General features: G+C 34.9%; 1 protein-coding gene and 1 pseudogene across 3 annotated transcripts in view; one reads left to right on the forward strand and one right to left on the reverse strand.

Moving 5' to 3' along the window:
- Window positions 1-22,086, reverse strand: part of STXBP5L (syntaxin binding protein 5L) — a 437,423-nt gene that overhangs the window by 348,884 nt on the left and 66,453 nt on the right. For all 3 annotated transcript variants that reach the window (XM_077118203.1, XM_077118202.1, XM_077118204.1), the window contains exon 3: window positions 17,059-17,156. In XM_077118203.1, coding sequence (XP_076974318.1) covers window positions 17,059-17,156 — 98 coding nt within the window. The remainder of the gene's footprint in view (window positions 1-17,058; window positions 17,157-22,086) is intronic.
- LOC143647837 (lipoamide acyltransferase component of branched-chain alpha-keto acid dehydrogenase complex, mitochondrial pseudogene) lies at window positions 4,589-6,019 on the forward strand (annotated as a pseudogene).

Here is a 22,086-nt window from a genome sequence, read left to right on the forward strand (position 1 = left end):
TCTGAGAATCTAAACCTTCTAGTAGAGAGCCTGCCTGCCCACCTGCCCACCACCACTGGCAGCACCACTTGCAGATGACATGCTGTATCCACCACGCAACCAAGACCACACTGTGAATTTGCAACAGGGGAGGAAAAAAGAACCAAAACTTCCAAGGTTCTGTTTTTTTCTTAAAAGTACTTTAAAAAGGAAAATTTGCATTGTTCAATTACATTCTATATTTTTGTATATATTTTTAGGAGTTGGCCATTTTTAATGATCTCAGATAACCAAACCAGCCTTCAGAGCATTCTCTGTTCCACTTCTGACTTCCATGTTCATTTATAATCTCAAAGGAGGAAAAAACTTTGTAAAAAAAAAAACAAAACAAAAGCAACAATAAAATATACTCTCACTCCAAACATTTCAGTAACTTTTTGCATGTATGTCCTTAGCTAAACTATAGGTAGTTGGTTCATATGTGATGGTTAAAAATGTCAAAGATAAAGTTTCACATTTGGTCTACGAAGTTGCTGTTTACTCTTTTTTTAATTTTTTTTTTGTCTGTTTGATTTATGCATGAATCAATGCATACCGGCAATAAATCAGTTTTATTTTGCAGAGCTGTTTCAAAAAAAAGAAAGAAAATAATCACATGAAAACTGTAAAATATTCTAAACGGAATGATAATGAAAACACAATATATCAATATTTAGGAATGGAGAGTTCCAATTCTGTCAAGATGGAGTTGTCATTCCTCCCATGTCCTCCCTCTTATAACTAAAACGTCTAGACATAACAAACAAGCATACAAAAATCTTTGAATGGTAGAAAGAACTACCTAGGCAGCTCAGGACTTGAGGAATGACATAGCAGTAAATCCCTTGAGTTTCTTTATTGTCTCCCATATAATATGGATAGACACTGCAGAAGCACACTAGGAAAAAAAACTCCAAGAAAAGGCTGCTCTCCCACAGAAGGACAGAGAAAAGAGTGGCCTAACAACAAATTTTGCCAATACCACCCTACTCCAGCCAAACAACAATAGAAAACCATTATCTCCCACTTCTTCCAATACCACACACAGTTCAACAAGGCTGATAAAAGAATTATTCTTGCATCTTGTCTTACCTCCACTTTGCAGATGGCATACTGCAATTTTTCCACTGAGAATACTGAAGGGGACAAAGAGAAAACCAATAATCATCTCCTGCTTGGTAGAAGGAGATTCACTGTATTTCCCTGCAAGACTGTGTCAAAGAGCCAAGCAGAGAGCTGATCTCATCTCCAGCCCAACACAGGCATTAGGAGCAGTCTACTTTTATCTAGGATGAGGTGGTGTCTGAGTACAAATGCACAGTTGATCTTACAACCCCATCAGCAGAAAGAAGCAGTGATCCAATTCCCCCACCAAGGCTGTGTGTCAGTAGGGTCCAGCGGCAAGCTGAGATTCCATTCTCACCCAGCAGCAGTCACTGAGGTGGTGCAACATAGAGTTATTCATCATTAGGTTTCATGCCCTGTCCCCATATCTTGAAACAGGGATCTAGTAGAAAAATGAAGCTCCACACCTACCCAGAAGCACAATGAACAAGGCAGTGTGATGAGAGCTAGTCAACATTCTATCCTCCTTTCCTCTACTGTGTCAGCAGGCTCAGTAGGAGATGAATTTTTCACACATAAATCAACAAGGCAGAACAAGATAGTACAAGGAGAGGTTGTCAACAGTATTCTTCCCATCTCTCTGGGTGTCTGTGGGGTACAATGGGGAGCTGAACTTCCACCCTCACCTAAAAGGAGGCAGTGATTCAATGCTTCTCTTTTGCTGTAAGCAGAAGTGTTGACAGAGCCCAGAAGGAAACCGAACGTACACACAACTAGCCATTGAGCTACACCTCAATAGTAGGACTTCCTGCTAAAAAAGGGAGACTAATAGGATCCTGAGTCTCATAATATAATATCAAATATGTCCAGTATACAATTGAAAATAAATCATCAAATTAAGAATCAAGATAATCACAACATGAATGAGAAAGACATCTCTAGAGGACAATCAAAATTAATCAGATGTTGGAATTATGTAAAAGTTTTTAACAGCCATCCTAAAAATGCTTCAAGAAACAACTGAATATCCTTTTGAAACAAATGAAAAACTAGAAAATCTCACCAAAGAAATGGATGTTCTGAAAAATAACTGAAATCCTAGAACTCAAATATACAATAACCAAAAATATACAATAAGCAAAATAAAAATGGATGTGTTCAGTAGGAGAGCGCAGATGCCAGAGAAGAGAATCCATGGACTTGAAGAAAGAGCCATAGGATTCACCCAAATTGAACTTAAAGGGAAACATAATTTAAAAACAGATCTAGGGATCTTCCAGACATTAAAAAATGTGCTAACATTTGTATCAACATAGTCCCAAAGGAGAGGACAAAAAAAGGGGGACTGAAAAAATTTTTTTAAGAAATAGTGGCAGAAAACTTCAGAAATCTGATGAAAGATATAAATCTGCAGATTCATGGGCTGAACAACCCTCAAATAAGATAAACTTAGATATAACCTCACAATACACATCCTAATTAAACTTCTCAAAACTAAAGACTAAAAAACTTCTTAAAAACCTCACAAAGCAGCAAGAGACAAATGATACATTATTTAGGAGCGAGAGAACACCAATTCAAATGACAGCAGATTTTTCACCTGAAACCATGAAAATCAAAGGATGGTGGTACTTCATTTTTCAAGTTTTTAAAGAAAAGAACTGTTGACCATGTATTTAATACCCAGTAAAAATATCCTCAAGCATAAAGGAAAACAAAGACAATCTCAGATGAAGGACTACTAAGACAACTTTTAGTTAGCATGCCTACCCTGGATAAATGGCTAAAGGAAGTACTCAAACCAAAAAGGAAATGATAAAAGAAGTTTGGAAATAACAAAGAAATGGGTAAATATTGGGGCAAATATAATAGACTTCCCTACCTATTATGAGTCTCTGAAATCATACACAATGATAAAAGCAAAAACTACACCACCATCTGATATGGTATTCGAGGTTTATAGTGAAAATACTCATGACAATTGCATTTTTTTATGTTGCATGGCTGGGTCACATTTTGTTCTTTTTTTTTCCATATGGGTATCCTGTTATTGCAGCACCATTTGTCGAATTTTTTGTTTGTTTGTTTTTGTTGGTTTCTTTGTTTGCTTGGGAAGTGCATGGGTCAGGAATCAAACCCAGGTCTCCTGCATGGCAGGCGAGAATTCTACCACTGAACTACCCTCGCCCCTGCCACCCCAAACAATGGTGTTTTGAAAGTAGAATCTGTAAGAGACCTACATGGAAGGAAAGTTTCTACACTTCACTCGAGTGGAAAAACGTTGATACATTTTTGTCGTAATTTACTTATGTACATTATAATACCAAAGTAGCTAAGAAAGTTCTACAAAGTAATATACTCAAAAACAACATTACTAATAAAATTAGATCATGAAAAATTTCAAATAGTCCCAGGTAGGTAGTAAAAAGAGAAAAAGATATACAAGAAACAGAGGGAACAAACAGAAAATAAATAATAAAATGAGAAGCTTAAGCCCTAACACTAATTAAAAGAAAGAGATTGACAGAATAGATAAGAAACATGATACAACAAAGTGCTATTCACAATAAACTCATATCAAATACAATGACATAGGTAGGATTAAAGCAAAAGGAGGGGAATAGATAAAACATTTGAACATTAATTTGTAATATATATATATATGTGAGTGTGTATGTGTGTGTATGTGTGTGTATGTATTTCATGTGGGTATATAGTATCAGATAAAGTAGATATCCAGGGCAAAGAAAATTACTAGGGACAAAGAAGTACATAAAGAAAAAAGGATCAATTCACTAGGAAGACATAATCCTAAATGTGTATGTACCAAACAACAAAGTCTCAAAATACATGAAGCAAAACAGATAAAACTGGAAAGGGAAATACAGAAATCCAAAATTAGAGGAATTTAACAGAACTACCAGACTGAAAACCAACAAGAATACAGAAGAACTGAACAACACAATAAATCATTAGGATCTAATTAACAAATACAAAACACTTTATACAGCAATAGCCAGACACGTATGTGTTTTCACAATCCATAGGGCATTCACTAAGATGGACCATAAAACAAACCTTGATTAATTAAAAAAATAAATGAAATCATGTGGAGTATGCACCTAAACTAGTAGTGGAATCAAAGTAGAAATCACTAGTCGACAAAAAGAAAATTTCTAAACACTTGGAAATTAATTATAACATTTCTAGGAGGCCCACATAGGACATGAAGGGAACAGTATCTGGGTTATTAGGACCTGGGAGCTGGCATCAGGTATGCTCCTTGCACATCCAATGTTTCCCAGCCAGCATTCTAGGGTAGGTTTGGGGTGCATTGGCAGTGAGTTGGTTCACAAGCCCTGAGGCTGTGAAGAGCAATGCATTGTCTCACAGGATAACCAGGACTCACATTTTCTCATCTTTTTCATGACAGCCATCACCCTGCTTCACCAGGGGCTCCTGTAATCCATGTGAGCTGAGAGGTAAAGAAACTGAGGCCGAGAAGATGGTAGCAGTATGAATGCTGAGGACTTGGAGTCAGTATTCTTGGTGGCTGATTTATATTAGTTATTTTCATACATGTTGCAATGTTCATGTTTTGAAGGCAAAATTTGTGTTTTTTCAGTTATTCTTCATTCAAGTATAGTCATTCACATCAATCCCTGAAACAACTGCTGTTCTACATGGATATATTGTTCAATTCAAACTCAGACATTGGAGAAGGGATTAGAGAAGTAATTTTGTAAGAATGGTATATAAAAGGAGGTACAGTGTCTCAATTTGATAGCATCTGTGATGTTCAAAATGATAAAGCTTCCGTTACCATCACTCGTTGTTACAATGGAATCATTTAAAAACTCATTATAATCTAGAAGAGACTACCTATGTGGGGGAGCCATTAGTAGATATAGAAACAGAATCTTTAAAAGAAACAGAGGAAGAGATTGTCAAACACTTGCCATGTCCCGTGATGCGCACACACACCACAATATAAAGTACAAAAAACACTGGCAATTCCTGCAGTTTGCTGCCTTGCAATGGAAAACAATATTAAACTGAGTGAAGTTGTCAGGAAAAGATGGCAGAATACTTACAGAAGATATTCTCAACTATTTGGTAAAGTAAACAGGAGCTACATTACTTCTTTCACCTAAAGCTGAAAATATGCCACCTCAAGTAACACCAAAAGACAGGACTATTCCTACACCAACATCAAAACCTCCAGTATTCACAGGGAAAGACAGAACAGAACCCATTAAAGCCTTTCACAAAGCAATGGTCAAGACAATAACTGCAGCTCCTTCACTGATGATTCTTCACTTGGGGTATTATGATTAGGCCGACCTTACAGAACTGGTTAATCTATAAAAATTAAAGTCCACTCCTTTTGTTCATAGAATTAAATTCTCCTTTATGCCCTTCTTAAAGGCTGCTTCCTTGGGATTCCTACAGTTCCCCATTCTTAATGCTTCTATGGATGAAAACTGCCAGAACATAACATATAAGGTTTCTCACAGTACTGGGGTAGCAATAGATATTGAGCAAGGGTTGATTTTCCCTAATGTAAAAAATGTTCAGATCTTCTTTGTATTTGAGATTATAAGTGAATTGAACTGTCTCCAAAAATTGGGCTTTGCAGGTCAGATTGGAACCACTGATCTTACAGGAGGAACATTTACGCTTTTCAATATTGGGTCAATTGGTGGTACCTATGCCAACAATTGATATTGCCACCTGAAGTAGCTATTAGAATTTTCAGATCAATTAAGGCCCTTCCCCAATTTAATCAGAAGGGAGACAGATATAAGGCACAGATAATAAATGTAAGCTGATCAGCTGATCAAAGAATTATCAATGGTGCTACAATGTCATGCTTCTCTAATTTATGAAATACTACTTAGAAAACCCAGCTTTTATGCTACTAGATCTGAAATGAAGATTGATAAGACATCCTTGAACTTTTCGGCTTCCAAAGAATACATAAAGCCTATCTGTACCAGCCCATATTCTTCATTACAGTCCACATTACAAATGATCTGTATTGTCTGCTTAAGGTTTAGGGCAAATACTTATCACTATTCTGTTAGACTTTTTCCTGAAAATGAGTAATTATGTAATAGTTTCCTGGGGCAGTGACATTTTATAGGTCATAGTGTGACTTTTTAATATGGTGCTAAGGTCTTTAGTCAGTGGGTTGAAACTAGCAAGAAAAACAAAGTCAGTGTTACAAAAAGACAAGTAGCCATATACAGCATTTGCCCTGATTTTTTCTTTTTTAAATAACTCTTAAATGAAAGTTTTAACTACTCTTAGTTGAGAAAATAAATTTATATACAAAAATATTTTTTCTATTTCCCCACAGTAATGCAAATTGTTGTATAAAATATGTACAATTATACTTTTAAGATATCCAGAAGTACATATAAATTAACATCTTTTAATAGAGAAATGTATAAGCTAATCTTAAAAATGTCCCAATACAGTTTCATAACCAGTAATGCCACTAAAGAGGTCTGTTTAAAATGGTTAAACTTTTAGAATTTTAGTAACATTTTGGTGTTTATCTTTTAGGGAAAACTTCATGTTCACCAATTTGCTTTATGTAAGGAAGTATTAAATGCATCAACCTTTGGCATTTTCTTATATCCAGAAGTCCACTGCCTTTTAATTTTCTTGGCTTTCAGTTAAAAAATAGAATAGAACAAGAAACTGAAGTATTTTCCATTTTCCATATCCTGAGTAGGAAAATGAATAAGAGGAGGGAGAAGAGTTTAATGGGTATTTATGGGCAGAAAAAATAAAATAACAAATGTGATACAGAAATGAAGATATCACAAACAGAATCAAAATGATTATCCAATAGTTTGATTTTTATTTAGAAATCCAGATTCTTTCTAGCACTTGTCCAATTGAATACTGTATGCCTTATTTAGTTGTACAAGTGAAGGTCTGTGACAGAAAAAAAGGTAGGTTTAATGTCTACCTGATTAGCTTCAAAATAGAAATAATTTTAAAATCATAAAATAAATCAAATAAAGGCTATGATTTTTCTAAAACTCCGACAATACAAAGAGTTATAAAGAAAATAAAATTTCATCTATAATCTCAACACTATTAACATGCTGATCCATGTACCTGTGCATACATAGCTAGATTTTTGTAACAATGGGATCATACTATATTTACTGCTTTAGAATTTGATTTTTAAAATTTAACTTTATATTATAGGTAAATTTATATGTCAATAAACAATTCTGTACTAGCATTAAAAAAAAAAGAGAAGCTGAGGCCCAGAAAGGTGAATGATGTGAAGGCTTCCAGGCCTGTCCTCAATAAGCAACTATAATTGTGTGAGCGGAGAGAGATAAGCAAGATGGCAGAGTAAGAAATTCCAGGGTACAATCTATCCACAATTGAATAAACAGTAGAAATTGCCAAAATCACCTTTCTCAGAGCTATCAAAAATAGTTATAGGGTTTCAGTAACTGGACAAGTGTCAAATAAAGAAAACAGCAATTTAAAAGGGTTCCCCCATAGTAAAACCATATGGTTCCTTTATTGGTCCTTCCCTCACACCCTCCCTGGCTTGTAGAGATAATATCTGATGCTCTCAGTGCAGGTCTCCAGTCCCGGTTCTGGAGAGGGCAGAGTACCCTGGTGTGCATGCTGGGGCACATGTATGTCTGTACCAATCTGTTGCTGGCAATTAATCTGAAGGACTCATCCAAGATGCTCATCTGTGGCTTGCAGATCTCACAATTTGCTCTGGATCTAGAATTAGCTGGAAGGGCAACTAAAACATCAAAATAAAACAAACTATAGATGCCAGGGGCAAAGTATTACCAGTTAAGACATACAATGGAACCTGGGACCAGAAGGAAAGGCTGCAAAATTCTTGGGGGAAGATGGACAAATTTGGAATACAGTGCATCCATATATCCAGAAGTATACCCATATACCCTGAACAAGACATATGTTCAGAAAAGACCTAAGTTGGCTATATTATTAAAATGGAAAGAAAGTGTTGGCAAGAATGCTGAGAACTAGGAACCATCATGCATTATTGGTGGGAATGTAAAATGATGCATCCATTGTGGAAAACAGTTTGGCAGTTCCTGAGAGAGTTAAATATAGAATTACCATATGTCCAGAAATTCCAATTATAGATACATATCCAAAAGAACTGAAACCAGGGACTCGAATAGATATTAAAAAATAATGTTCATAGCATTAATGTTCACAATAGCCAAAAGATGGAAGTAACCTGCTTATCTACTGACATGAATGGATAAACAAAATGTGGTATACAATGAAATATTATTCAGCCATAAAAAGAAATACAGTTCTGATATATGTTACAACATAGAATAACCTTAAAAACATCATGTTGAATGAAGTAAGTCAGAATTAAAAGGAGAAATATTGTATCATTTCACTTAATGTGAAATAAATACTAAGAATAAACAAATTCAAAGGGTCAAAAAATAGATTACAGGTTACCAGGAGGCAAGGGGTTGTGCTTAATAGGTACAGAGTTCCTCCTTGGGGTGATGGAAAGATTTGGGTAATGATTAGTAGTTATAGAACAAAATTGTTAATATAATTATTATCACTGAATTATATATATGAAAATGATAAGAAACGGAAATTTTGTGTTGGATACATTTTAGCACAATAAAAAGTAAAAAACTTATAGATAGATTTATGAAGATGTAAGACCAAATAATGAAGAAAAGCATAGATGAGTCACAGCTCATCAAAATTAAAGCTTTTGTACATCAAAGAACATTATTAACAAAGTGAGACAACAATTTCCAGAATGGAAGAAAATATTTGGAAGTCATATATATGATCATTGTTTGATATCCAGAATATATTTTTAAAAAATTAACACAATTCACCAGCAAAAAGACAAAAAACTCAACTTAAAGAATGAGTGAAGGACTTGAATAGAAATTTCTCCGAAGACATACAAATGGGCAATAAGCAGATGAAGATATGCCCAACATCATGAGCCATTAGAGAAATGCAAAACAAAACCACAATGAGATGCCACTTCACACCTAGTAAGATGGCTATTATTTTTAAAAAATATAAAATAACAAATGATAGCAAGGATGTAGACAAATGGGAAGCCTCACGCATTGCTAGTATAAATGGGAAACCATTTGGTGTTTCCTCAAAAAGTAAAACACAGAATTATCATATGACCTAGAAATTTCACTCTTGGTATATAATGCAATAGAACTGAAAGCAGAGATTCAAGCAGATTACTGTACACTGATACTCAGAGCAGCATTATTCACAATAGCTAGAAATGGAAACAAACCAAGTGCCCATCAATTGATGAACAGATAAACAAAATGTGGTATGTTTATACAATGGAATAAAATTTAGCTATAAAATGGGATGAAGTTCTGATCGATGCCACAATATGGACAAATTTTGAAAACATTATGCTGGGTAAAAATAAGCCAAACACAAGAGGACAAATATATGATTCGACTTTTATGAAATATCTAGAATAAGAAAATTTGTAGAAACAGAAAGTAGATTAGTGGTTACCAAGTTTGGGTACAGGGAGAAGAAGGAGTTATTGCTTAACGATACAGAATTTCTGCTTTAGATAAGAAAAAACATTGGAGGTAATGAATAGTGTGTGGATGGTAGCACAACATTGTAAAAGTGATTAATACCACAGTATCATACACTTAAAATGACAATTTTTGTGTGTGTATATATATTATCATATTAGAAAGGGAAAATACATATACTTACGTTTTGAAAATATCCTCAGTCTCTGTTAGAAGGATTTTTTTTTAAATATTATTTCATCCTATCTTGTTGTTTACTTTTAGTAAAATGCAACACATGAGTTTGTGGTGATACTTTTCTTCATACAAGCATCCTAGCATTGTTTGCAAAAAACAAAACAAAAAAACACTTGCAAATAATAAATGGGTCATGGAAGTGTTAGGAGAAATTTTTTAAATATGGAACTGAATGAAAATGAACATGCATCCTATCAAAATATATAGGACCCATTAAATCACTGCTCAGAGGGAAATTAATTTCTCTAAATTTATGAGAAAATAGGAAATGTATCAAATTAAAAATCCAAGTTATTACCTCAAGAAACTATCATAAAAGAGCAAAATAAAATGAAAACAAAGGGAATGAAGGAAATTAAGAACATAATTTTAAAAAATTAAAAACTAGACAATAGAGAAAAACCAATGAAACAAAAAACTGGTTCATCAGAAAACCAAATAAAAATGATAAACCACTAATAAGCATGATAAAAATAAAAGGAAAAAAAATACACACAAATTACCAGTATAACAATAAAAGAAATATGTCACAGAAACCCTGCAGCCACTAAAAGGGTAACAAAGTAATACTGTGAAAATTTAACATTAATAAATTAGTCTATTTAAGAATAATGGAGCATTTCCTTGAAAAATCACAAAGCACAAAACTTAGCCAAGAAGAAAGAGACAATTGGTATAGTTTTATAAAATGTAATATTTTTATATATAATATATGCTATTTTGTTATATATATGCTATTTTGTTTTATATATTATATATTTATATATAATATAAAATTTATATAAAATATAATTTGTAATTTAAAATCTCCTGTATAGATATTTGCAAATAATGTTCACATTTGGCAAATATTTGCCAATAATTTGGAAATTATTCACAATTGCCAAAAAAACGGAATCAACACAAGGGTGTATCAACTGATGAATGGATAAGCAAAATCTGATATGTACATGTACACACACACACAATAGACTATTATTCATCATTTAAAAAATGAAGTTCTGGTTAATATGACAGCATGGATGATGGTTGTACAAAGCTGTGAGTGTAATTAACAGCACTGAATTATATTTGTAAATGTGGCTAAAAGGGGAAATATTAGGTTGTATATATGTTAACTAGAATAAAAATTAAAAGATGAAACATAAGATGGTACAACATGGGAACCCTATTGCTCTTTCATGAATTATAATAAATATACTACACTAATGCAAGGTGTTAATAGGGAGGTATATGGGGAGGAAATACACACTACTATATAAACTATGGACTACAGTTAATAGTACAATTATAACATTCTTTCACCAATTGTAACAAAAGTACCACACTAATGTAAAGTACTATTAGTGGGGAAGGCAGATAGAAGCACTGTATTCTTTACATGTATTCTTTACATATTCTTTAAAACTACACTAATTTAAAAAAATTTTTAAAGCTTCTATATGATACTCTCCAGTCCCAGGTGGTTTCACTAGATAATTCTACCATATATTTAAAGAAAAATTAATAGCAATGTTACACAATTTCTCCCAGAAAACAAAAGAATAGGAATCACTTGAATTCATTTTATGAAGCTAGTATTACCCTATACCAGAAGCAAACAAAGACAGTACAAATGAAAAGTAAATTCACAACAAAATTGGAACTTAAATGTAAAATTATAATATTTTTATAAATTATCATAGAGGAAAATGGCCAAGATTCAGTCCTATGCAAAGAATTAGCAGAGGTGATCCCAAAAGTACAATCTACAAAATGAAAACTAATCAAATGGACTCTGTATAAAGCCACATAAGAAGATATGGTAAAGACTGAGAGAAAATAATTTCAGACTACATCCAATAAAGGATATATATGTAGAATATATTCTAAGTCTCAAAACTCAACAATAAAAATAAATACAAATAGAAAAGAGGAAAAAGACATGCGCAGACATTTCAACAAAGAGAAAATACAGATGGCAAATAAGCACATGAAAATATGTTCATAATTAAACACAAGGGAAATGCAAATTAAACCGCAATAAGATATCACTATACAATTCTCAGAATATCTCAAATAAAAACAATGGCAATAAAAAGTTGTGACAACAAGGAGAAACAAGATCATTCATACACTGTGCAAAGAAAATGTAAAATACTATAGACTGTATGGAAAACAGTCTGTTTCTTATAAAACTAAGCATACAACTACGTTATGCAACCCCCATCACCAATTGCACTCCTGGGCATTTATCCCAGACAAATGAAAATGTATGTTCACACAAAAGCATGCACACAAATTTTAGTCATATTAGACATAATAGACACATAGCTATTTTAGTCACATTAGCCCAAAATTGGAAACAACCCAATGTCTTCAACAGGTGAATGACTGCTGTACCACATACCATGGAATACTACTCAGCAACCAAAAAGAATGAACTACAGATACATGCAACAACTTGGGTGAGTCTCCAGAAAATTATGTTTAAGATAATCAACCCTAAAAGGTTACATATTATATTATTTCATTTACACAACATTCTTTAAATGGCAAAATTATTAAATTGGAGAATAGCTTAGTGCTTGTTGGGAGTCAGGGATGGGGATAATAAAGATGGAAAGATGGAGTATGGATAAAAGAGGACAAAATGAGGAATCACTGTGGTGACAGAACTCTATCTTGACTATTAAAATATCAATATCATGGTAGTGTTAGTGTACCATAGTTTAATAATATGCTACCATTGGGGGAAAATGGATAAAGGATACATGAAATCTCTCTGTATTATTTCTTAGGAATACATGTGAATCTACAATTATCTCAAAATGAAAAACTTAACTTGAAAAATTTTGAATTTCTTCCTGGAAGATGGCGGAGTAAGATACGCTGAGTTCACCCTTACTCTGTGCAACAGATAGAGAAGTGACAGTAAAACAACTGAAACAGGGTATAAATGACCAGAGAGGGACTTCTAGGTTTATAGGGAGGACATGGATGAAAAAGGCAGGGAAATTACAACTGAGAGGATAGGATGAGTTTACCCACACCTGGGGCAGGCTGCAACATACAAATGGGATTCAAAGGAGTGCCGTGCTCCCACATTTCCACCTCCATATCAGCTTGAGAGAGCTTTCCTCCCAGCTCCGTTGCCAGGAATTTCCACAGGGAACCCTGAAACCAGCAGATTTGGTATACTTACACAGAGAGATCTTGCAGTCAGGACCCAGTGCCTACCCTCCACTCCTGAGGCAGAGTGCTGTGGGTATCTGGTTTTGGCTGAAACCAGGGGACCCTCCCCTCAGGAGGAGGTGGGGACACAGAACTGATCTGATCTGATCACAGGCCAATGAATGAGACTCCCTGGGTCCTGCTGCTTTTATCCTTTCACAATGGAGACGTAGAACACTCATGGCATCCATGGGCACAGTGGAGGAGGGATAGGGAGGCAGGAGTGAGCCACTCCACACTGCGAGGCACTCCTGGGCTGGGAGTGGGAAGAGAAACTTGAAATACTCAGTGTCACACCCCAAGATCATTCCATGAGGGAACCTGGGGACCACCAGCCCCATCATGGCTACAAGCAGATTCTCCATTGAGGCACACACTGCCCAATACCCAATCCCAGGGATGACAGCTTTCAGTACCCATGAAGACCTGCAGCCTTGACTGGCTTTGCACCTGGTTCTGGCCCAGCCAGTTGACTTAGTCATGGAGAAGCAGACCTGAGAGGACAACCCACCCAGCATAAATCCAGAAGAGCTGAAAGCAGTGTCACAAGCAGACATTTGCACATTGATGTTCATAAGTGGCATTATTCACAATTGCCAAAAGGTGGAAACAATCAAAGTGTTCATAAACAGATGAGTGAAGAAACAAAATGTGGTATATATACACACAATAGAATAGTATGCAGAATTAAGAAGAAATGAGGTCCTGAAACATACGGCAACACAGATAAATCTTGAGGACATAATGCTGAGTGAAATAAGCCAGACACAAAAGGATAGATACTGCATGATTTCACTAATATGAACCCCCTCGAAAATGTAAACTCAAGAGTCTTAAAATATAGGAAATAGAGGACCAAGAGATAAACAGGAGCTAGGGAATGGGGAATAGTTACCTAATATGTACAGACTAGTTAATGAGATTGAACCTAAAGTTATGGGAATGGATAGAGGTGATGGTAGTTCATTGGTGGGTTTATGAATAATAGCGCCATATTGAAGGTGAATATGATTGAACGGGGTTGTTTAGAGCCATGTATCTCACTGATTATCACTACAAATAAAAATAAGTTCTTACATAAACTACTTCAGAAATATGACACTTGTACAAAGAGTTAATAATAGAAGAGTATATGGGAAAAACTACTTATTATATGCTGTGGTATATATTTAACAGGAATATATCACTAGTACCACAACAACACTAGGGGTAAATAATTGGGGGTGGGGGGTAGAGTTAAGGGGAATTTTGGATTTTTCTTTGGAATGGGTGTGTCTGTTATTTCTCTCTTTGGAGCAATGAAAATTGTCTATAATTAAGAATGATGATCATAAAAATAAGTGAGGATACTTTGAAACACTGTTTATTTTGGATAGAATATATGCTATATGAATACCTCTCAAAATCTGAAGATTCAAAATAAATTAATAAACAGAAAGATTCAAGCTCTAGAGAAAATGTGGATTCTATGTTGGTAGTATGGCATAATGGGGCAGTACCTCCTGAGGATAATGTACTGGATACACAGGAGGCTAAATATTGGGTTGCCATATGATTAAGCAATCCTGTTAAAGGGAATATACTTGAAAGAACTGAAAGCAAGGACTTGAATAGACATTTACATACTGATGTTTATGGCAACATTATTCGTGATACCAAATGGATGGAGATGGCTGAAGGGTACATTGACTGAGAAGCAGAAGGGCGAACTGTGGTATATACATATGATGAATATTGTGCTGCTACAGAAAGGAATGAAGTCATGAGCATGCAACAAAGTGAATCAACCATGAGGACATTATGTTGAGCAAAATAAGCCAGAAGCAAAAGGACAAATATTATATGGTTACTTTTAGAAAATACTTATAAGAAAATTGGGGCCTAGATTGTAAGCTCTTACACAATCACATTTATTTTTGAGCTTTAAGTGATACTTCAAATTCTGAGATGCTGTGCTATATGAGTATAACCTAGGATTTTCCTGGAACTTTGGGTACCTGTGTGACACCTAAGACTCAGAGATGGAGTTTTGCAGCTCAGAAAGTCAGTGTTCCTACATACAAAAACTGTTTTTAAAAAAAGCCAAAAAAGAGATCAGGTTTCCATTAGAGATAAGAACAAAGGCAATCTGGTTGGGACTAAGATAAATCAGAATAGAGGGTAATGGTTGATACTGTTTACATTTTAGAACTTTACCAACTATATGAGACCAAAGGGAGAGAGGGTTATTTTTTCTAAAACCTAAATTTTCTGCAGCACACAACTAACTTAACCTACCTGACCAGTTCAGTAAACCTAATCACATGGAAACTAGAATTGGGAATGAGGCTTGCCATTCTGTATATAATGTAATGCCTAGATACACTCCAGAGTATGTTGGGAAGATAATTAAAAAGTATTGACAAAGTCCCTTGAGGAACTGGAGAAAAAATACGGAACTATTTACCTGTCCTGGGAAATCCCTGATACTGGGAGATCCCTGATATTCTCTCAACATTAGGGACTCCCAAGTTAATAAGTTGAGCCCTCGATCCTGAGGTTTGCTCTTATGAAACTCTTATCAGTAATGGAGAAGCTAAGCATACCTAAAATAATGTCTAAGAGTTACTGTCAGAGAACCTCTTTTGTTGCTCAGATGTGGACTCTTTCTCTCTCCCTCTAAGCCCAACTCTGAAAGTAAGCTCATTACCCTCCCCTCCAACATAGGACATGATGTGCAGGGATATGAATCTCCCTGGCAAATTGGGACGACTCCCAGGTATGAGCCTGCCCCTGGCATCACGGCATTGACAATGCCTTCCTAATCAAAAAGGGGAAAGAAACATAGCAAAATGAGGTATCAGGGGGCTAAAAGAGTTCAAATAGAGTTGAGAGACTATTCTGGAGAATACTATGCAAGCTTCAGCTAGATATTGCTAATTGTCATGATATGGCAAACCCCAACCAGCAGTATTCCTATAAACACTAAAGGATACCCAGGACTCTGAGACTCTATAAAGTTTCACTCACTACATTTATTTTTCAGAAAACTATAACCTCCAGATGGTTCCTAGGCCAGATAAGCCCTGAAACCTAGAGTTACTAGTCTCTCCAAGAACATCAAGCAGTTGCATCCCCCACCCCATAATAATAAGTCAATACCCCTTTTCAACATGAAGAAGTTAGAATGGCCATTGACCAAATATCCCTAAAGAGTGAGAGAAGGATCAAAGGAGGAGTTGTATCAGAGAAGAAAATATTTAACAAAAGGGTATGACTGCTGAATCATTATATTGATACTTCTTTTTAGTCTTCAGTGTCTTAGAGCAGCTGCTAGAAGAAACATCTCAAGTGGTGGAATTTTAACCTATGCCATACTTTGAAATTTTTTCTAAAACTACCCATTAAAATAACTTTGAAATTTATCATTTTTTTGTATATATGTTATATTTCACAATTAAAAATGTTAAAAAATTGGGGATAACACAAGCAGAATTTAGGGGGAAATTTATACTAGTATAGGCATATATTAGAAAAGAAGACAGGTCTTAAATCAATGCCTCAGCTAGTAAAAGAAGACAAATTTAACCCAAAGTAAGCAAAAGAAAGGAAATTTAAAAAATTAGAGTATATATCAATGAAATAGTACATTGAAAAACAGTGCATAAAATTAATGAAACCAAATTTGGTTCTTTGAAAAAAATCAATATATTTGATAAGCTTCTAGCCAGACTGATCAGGATAAAGAAAAAAACTATCAATAATGAAAGAGGGGGCAACATACTGATCTCACAGATATTAAAAGTATGCCAATAAATTTGACAATGTGAGCATTCACATTACCCATTTCTAAAGAAACAACAAACTTTACTTGGTTATAAATATTTCCCTTACCTGAAGGAGATACAGTTGAAATAAATATGTAGAATAATGAACCAAAAATTAAGGATACATTCGTATTGCACCTGTTCTCGTCCCAAGAGCCAAGATTTTCTGAACAGGATCAAAGGCTAATGCTGTGGGCTGATAAGGAAAGCCATGCCGAACCGTCTGAAAGAGAGTAAACAGTACAAATAGTCATCAGGGAAATAAAAACTAAAATTACAAGATACAATATAACACAACCATCAGAATGACTAAAAGTTAAAAAGCAAAAGATAATTACTGCCAAATGTTGGCAAAGATATAGAATAACCTGAACTCCCACACATTTGTGATACAAAATAATTCAACCAGTTTCTTATAATTTATAACATAATCATATCCTATGACATAACAATTACCACTCCTATATATGTAACCAAGAAAACTGAAAGCATATTCCTCAAAATTATTTCCATGACTATATGCCTAGCAACTTTATTCTTTTATTCTAATATTTTTTCTTTATTAGAGAAGCTGTGGGTCTACAGAACAGTTATGCATAAAATACAGGCAGGATTCTTATGCACCACCTACCACCAATACCTTGTCTTGGTGCAAAACATTTGTTACAATTGATGATAACCCAGTTTTATAATTGCACTATTAAAGTCCACAGTTTAAACTAAGGTTCATAGTTTGTACAGTGTAGTTCTACTGATTTTTAAATTTTTTATACTATTACCACATATTGAATCTAACATTTTAATCATTTTCAGATATTTACATATACGTGTGCATGTGTGTGTGTGTGTGTGTAATTCAGCACTGGTGTTTGTATTCATAATGTTGTGCTACCATCACTATCATCCATTACTAAAACATTTCTATCATTCCGAACAAAAAACTAGTGTGTGTATGTGTGTGTGTGTATATATATATATATTTTTTACATGGGCAGGCACCGGGAATTAAACCCAGGTCTCTGGCATGGCAGGCGAGAATTATACCTGCTGAGCCACCATTGCACCACCCAAGAACCCAGTATATTTTAAGCCTTAATTTCCCATTTCTTATCCCCATTTCATCTCCTGGTACCTATATTCTAGCTCCTGTTTTTATGAGTTTATTTATTCTAATTGTTTCAAATCAGTGAAATCAAAATATGTACTTTGTTTCTGTCTTATTTCATGACACATGATATCTTCAAGGTTCATTCATATTGGTACATGCATTAGGACTTCATTCCTTCTTAGAGCTGAATAATATTCTATCATGTTGTCCATTCAATAATTGATAGACACTTGGATTGCTTATCTTTTGGCAATTGTGAATAATGCCATGAACATCAATGTGCAAATATATTCAAGAACCTGCTTTCAGTTACTTTAGGTATATACTTATTAGTGAGATTGCCAGGTCATATTGTAGTTCTACACTTAGTTTCTTAGGAGGCGTCAAACTTGCCTCCTACAACAGCTGTACCATTTATATTGCCATCAACAATGAATGAGTGTTCCTATTCATCTATATCATCTCCAATACTTGTTACTGTCTACATTTTTAATAGCAGCCATTCTAATGGTTGAGAAATGATATTTCATTGTAGTTTTCATTGGTAATTTCCTGATGGTTACTGATGCTGAGCATATTTTCAGGTGCTTTCTGGCCATGTATATAACTTCTCTGGAGAGAGATGCCTATTCAAGTCTTTTGTTCTTTTCTACTTGGGTTATTTCTCTTTTTGTTGTTAAGTTGAAGGATTTCTTTATGTATTCTGGTTATTAACAATTACCAGATATGTGGTTTCCAAATATTTTCTCCCATTGTATAGGTTGCTGTTTTTGCTTTCATGATGAAGTACTTGGTGGCACATATTTTTTAAAATTTTTACATGGTCCCATTTATTTGCTTTTCTTTTGTTTTCTTGTGCTTTGAGTGTAAAATTTAAGAAACCACAGCTAATACAAGGTTCTGGAGATATTTCCCTAGATTGTCTTCTAGGATTTTGATGCTGTTGCTTTTATATTTAGGTCTTTGATCCATTTTGAGTTGATTTTTGCATATGTTGTGAGGGAGGGGTTCTTCTATCTTTCTTTTTTTTTAACATGGGCAGGCACCAGGAATCAAACCTGGGTCCCTGGCATGGCAGGCAATAATTCTGCCACTGAGCCACAACTGCCACCCTCTTTTTCATCCAAATCAAGATCCGGCTATCTCAGCATCATTCATAGAAGATACTATTCTTTCCTAATTTAATGGTCCTTGTCCCTTGTCAAAAATCAGCTGGCCTTAAATGTGAGAGTTGGTTTCTGAGTTCTCAGTTTGATTCCACTGGTCTATGGGTCTGTCCATGTGCCAGTATCATGCTGTTTTTTTTAATTATTGTGGTTTTGTGATTAGGATTGTATTGACTCTATAAATTGCTTTGGGTAGGATTGCATCTGTATTGGTTTGCTTAAACTACCAGAATGCAGTATACCAGAAATGGAATTATTTTTTAAAAGGAATTTATTAAGCTGCATGTTTACAGTTCTAAGGCCATGAAAATATTCAAATTAAGGCACCAAGAGGTTATCTTCACTCAAGAAAGACTGACGCCGTCCAGAACACCGCTTTTAGCTAGGAATGCATGTGGCTGGCATCTGTCGGGGTCTTGGGCTTCCAGACACCTCTGCCAGCTGGGAAGACACATGATGACGTCTGCTAGTTTTCTCTCCAAGCCTCTCATTTCATGAGGTTTCCCTGGGGGCATTATCTTTCCTCATCTCTAAAGGTCTTTTGCTGTGCAGGCTCTGTTGGCTCTGTGGATTCTAAAGCTTTTGTCAAAATAGTTCCTTCTTAAAGGACTCCAGTAAGTGACCCACCTTGAATGGGTAGAGACACATCTCCATGGTAACCAGCTAATCAAAAGATCCCACCCACAACTGGGTGAGTTACATCTCCAGGGAAACAACTTAATCAAAAACATCTCACCCAACAATAATAAATGAGGATTAAAGAACATGACTTTTCAGGGGTACACAACAGTTTCAAACCAGCACATCACCTTAATGATATTTAGTCTTCCAATCCATGAACACATAATGTCCTCCCATTGATCTAGATCTTCTTTTGTTTCTTTTCATACTGTTTTGTAGATTTCTGTTTATAAGTCTTTTACATCCTTGACTGAATTCATTTCTAGTTATTTGATTTTTTTGTTGTTGTTATTGTGAATAGAATTTTTTTTCTTGATTTCTTCTTCTGATTGTTCACTGCTTGTGTATAGAAACACTATTTTTGGGATCTGGTTCTCATACCCTGGTACTCTGCTGAATTCATTAACTCTAAAGACTCTTTTGTGGATTTTCAGGATTTTCTGTATATAAGATTATACCATTTTCAAATATGGAAAATTTCATTTCTTCCTTTCTAATTACTTCTTTTTCTTCCCTAAGTGTTCTGCATAGAACTTCCGGTACAGTGTTGAATAATAGTGGTGATAGTGGGCATCCTTGTCTTGTTCCAGATCTTGATATGAAATCTTTCAGTCTTTCACTATTAAACGTGAGCTAGGGGCTTTTCATATATATCCTTCATCATGCTGAAGAAGTTGCCTTTTATTCCTAGTGTTCTAAGTGTTTTTATCAAGAAGAGGTGCTGTATTTTCCCAAGTGTCTTTTCTGTATCAATTTAGATCATTTGGTTTTTATCCCTTCATTCTATAGATGTAGTGTATTATATTAATTAATTTTATGTTGAACCACCCTTCCGTACAAGGGACAAATCCCATTTAAACATGGTATATAATTATTTTAATATGCTATTGGATTTGGTTTACTAATATTTTGTTGAGGATTTTTACATCTATATTTATAACAAGAGAATGGTTTGTAGTTCTCCTTTCTTGTGGTATTGTTTCAATTTGCTAAAGCTTTCAGAAATGCAATATACCAGAAACAGGTTGGCTTTTACAATGGGATTTATTAGTTTATAAATTTACATCTATAAGGCCATGAATACAACCAAATTAAGGCACCAACAGAATGATAGTTTCTCTGAAGAAAGGCCAATGGTGTCCAAGGTACCTCTGTCACATGGGAAGGCACATGGCTGCTGTCTGTTGGTCCTTTGCTCCCAGGATTCACTGCTTTCAGCTCCTGGTTTCAGACTCATTTTCTCTGAGCATCTGTGGGTCCTTTGTTAGCATTTCTGGGGCATTTCTCTCTCTGCACTCTGTCCTGGTGTTTCTGCTTTTTATCCTCTCATAAAGGACTTCAGTAAAGGAATAAGACCAACCTTGAACTGGGTGGGTCACATTCCAATTGAAACAACCTAATCAAAAGGTCCTACCCGCAATAATTTTGTATCCACAAGAATGAATTAAAAAAACATGGCCTCTTCTGGGGAACATAACAGCACCAAACTACCACAGGTATCTTTATCTGGCTTTGGTATAAAGGTGCTATTGGCCTTGTAGAATGAATTACTACAAATAATTCTGAGTGTCTCCTTCTTCAATTTTTGGAAGAGTCTGAGCAGAGTTAGAGTTAAATCTTCTTGGAATGTTTGGTAGAAATCCCCTGTGAAGCCATCTGGTCCTGGGCTTTTCTTTGTTGAAAGATTTTTGATAACCGATTCCATCTCTTCACTGGTAATTGGTTTGTGGAGGTCCTCTATTTCTTCTTCTGTCAATATAGTAGTTTGCCTGTTTCTGAGAATTTGTCCATTTCATCCAGGTTATCCCCTCTTTTAATTTACTGTCATACAGTTGTTCACAGTATTCTCTTATCTTTTTTATTTCAGTGGAGTCGGTATAGTCATGTTGTTCTTTCATTTCTGAAATTAGTTATTTGTATCCTCTCTCTTCTTTCCTTTCTCAGTCTAGCTAATGGTTTGTCAATTTTAATTGACCTTTTCAAAGAACCAACTTTTGCTTTTATTTTCCCTGTTAGTTTTTGCTTGTTTCTTTGTTTTTCTATGTCATTTCTCTTTTTTTTTTTAATCTTTGCTATCTCCTTCCTTCTCACTTTGGTTATAGTTTGCTCTTCTTTTTCTAGTTCTTCTAGTTTTGAGGTTAGGTCTCTGATTTGAAGTCTTCTTTTTTAGCGTAAGCATTTATAGCTATAAATTTCTC

The sequence above is a fragment of the Tamandua tetradactyla genome, chromosome 10 (genome assembly GCF_023851605.1).
Source record: "Tamandua tetradactyla isolate mTamTet1 chromosome 10, mTamTet1.pri, whole genome shotgun sequence".
In the NCBI taxonomy this organism is placed as follows: Eukaryota; Metazoa; Chordata; class Mammalia; order Pilosa; family Myrmecophagidae; genus Tamandua; species Tamandua tetradactyla.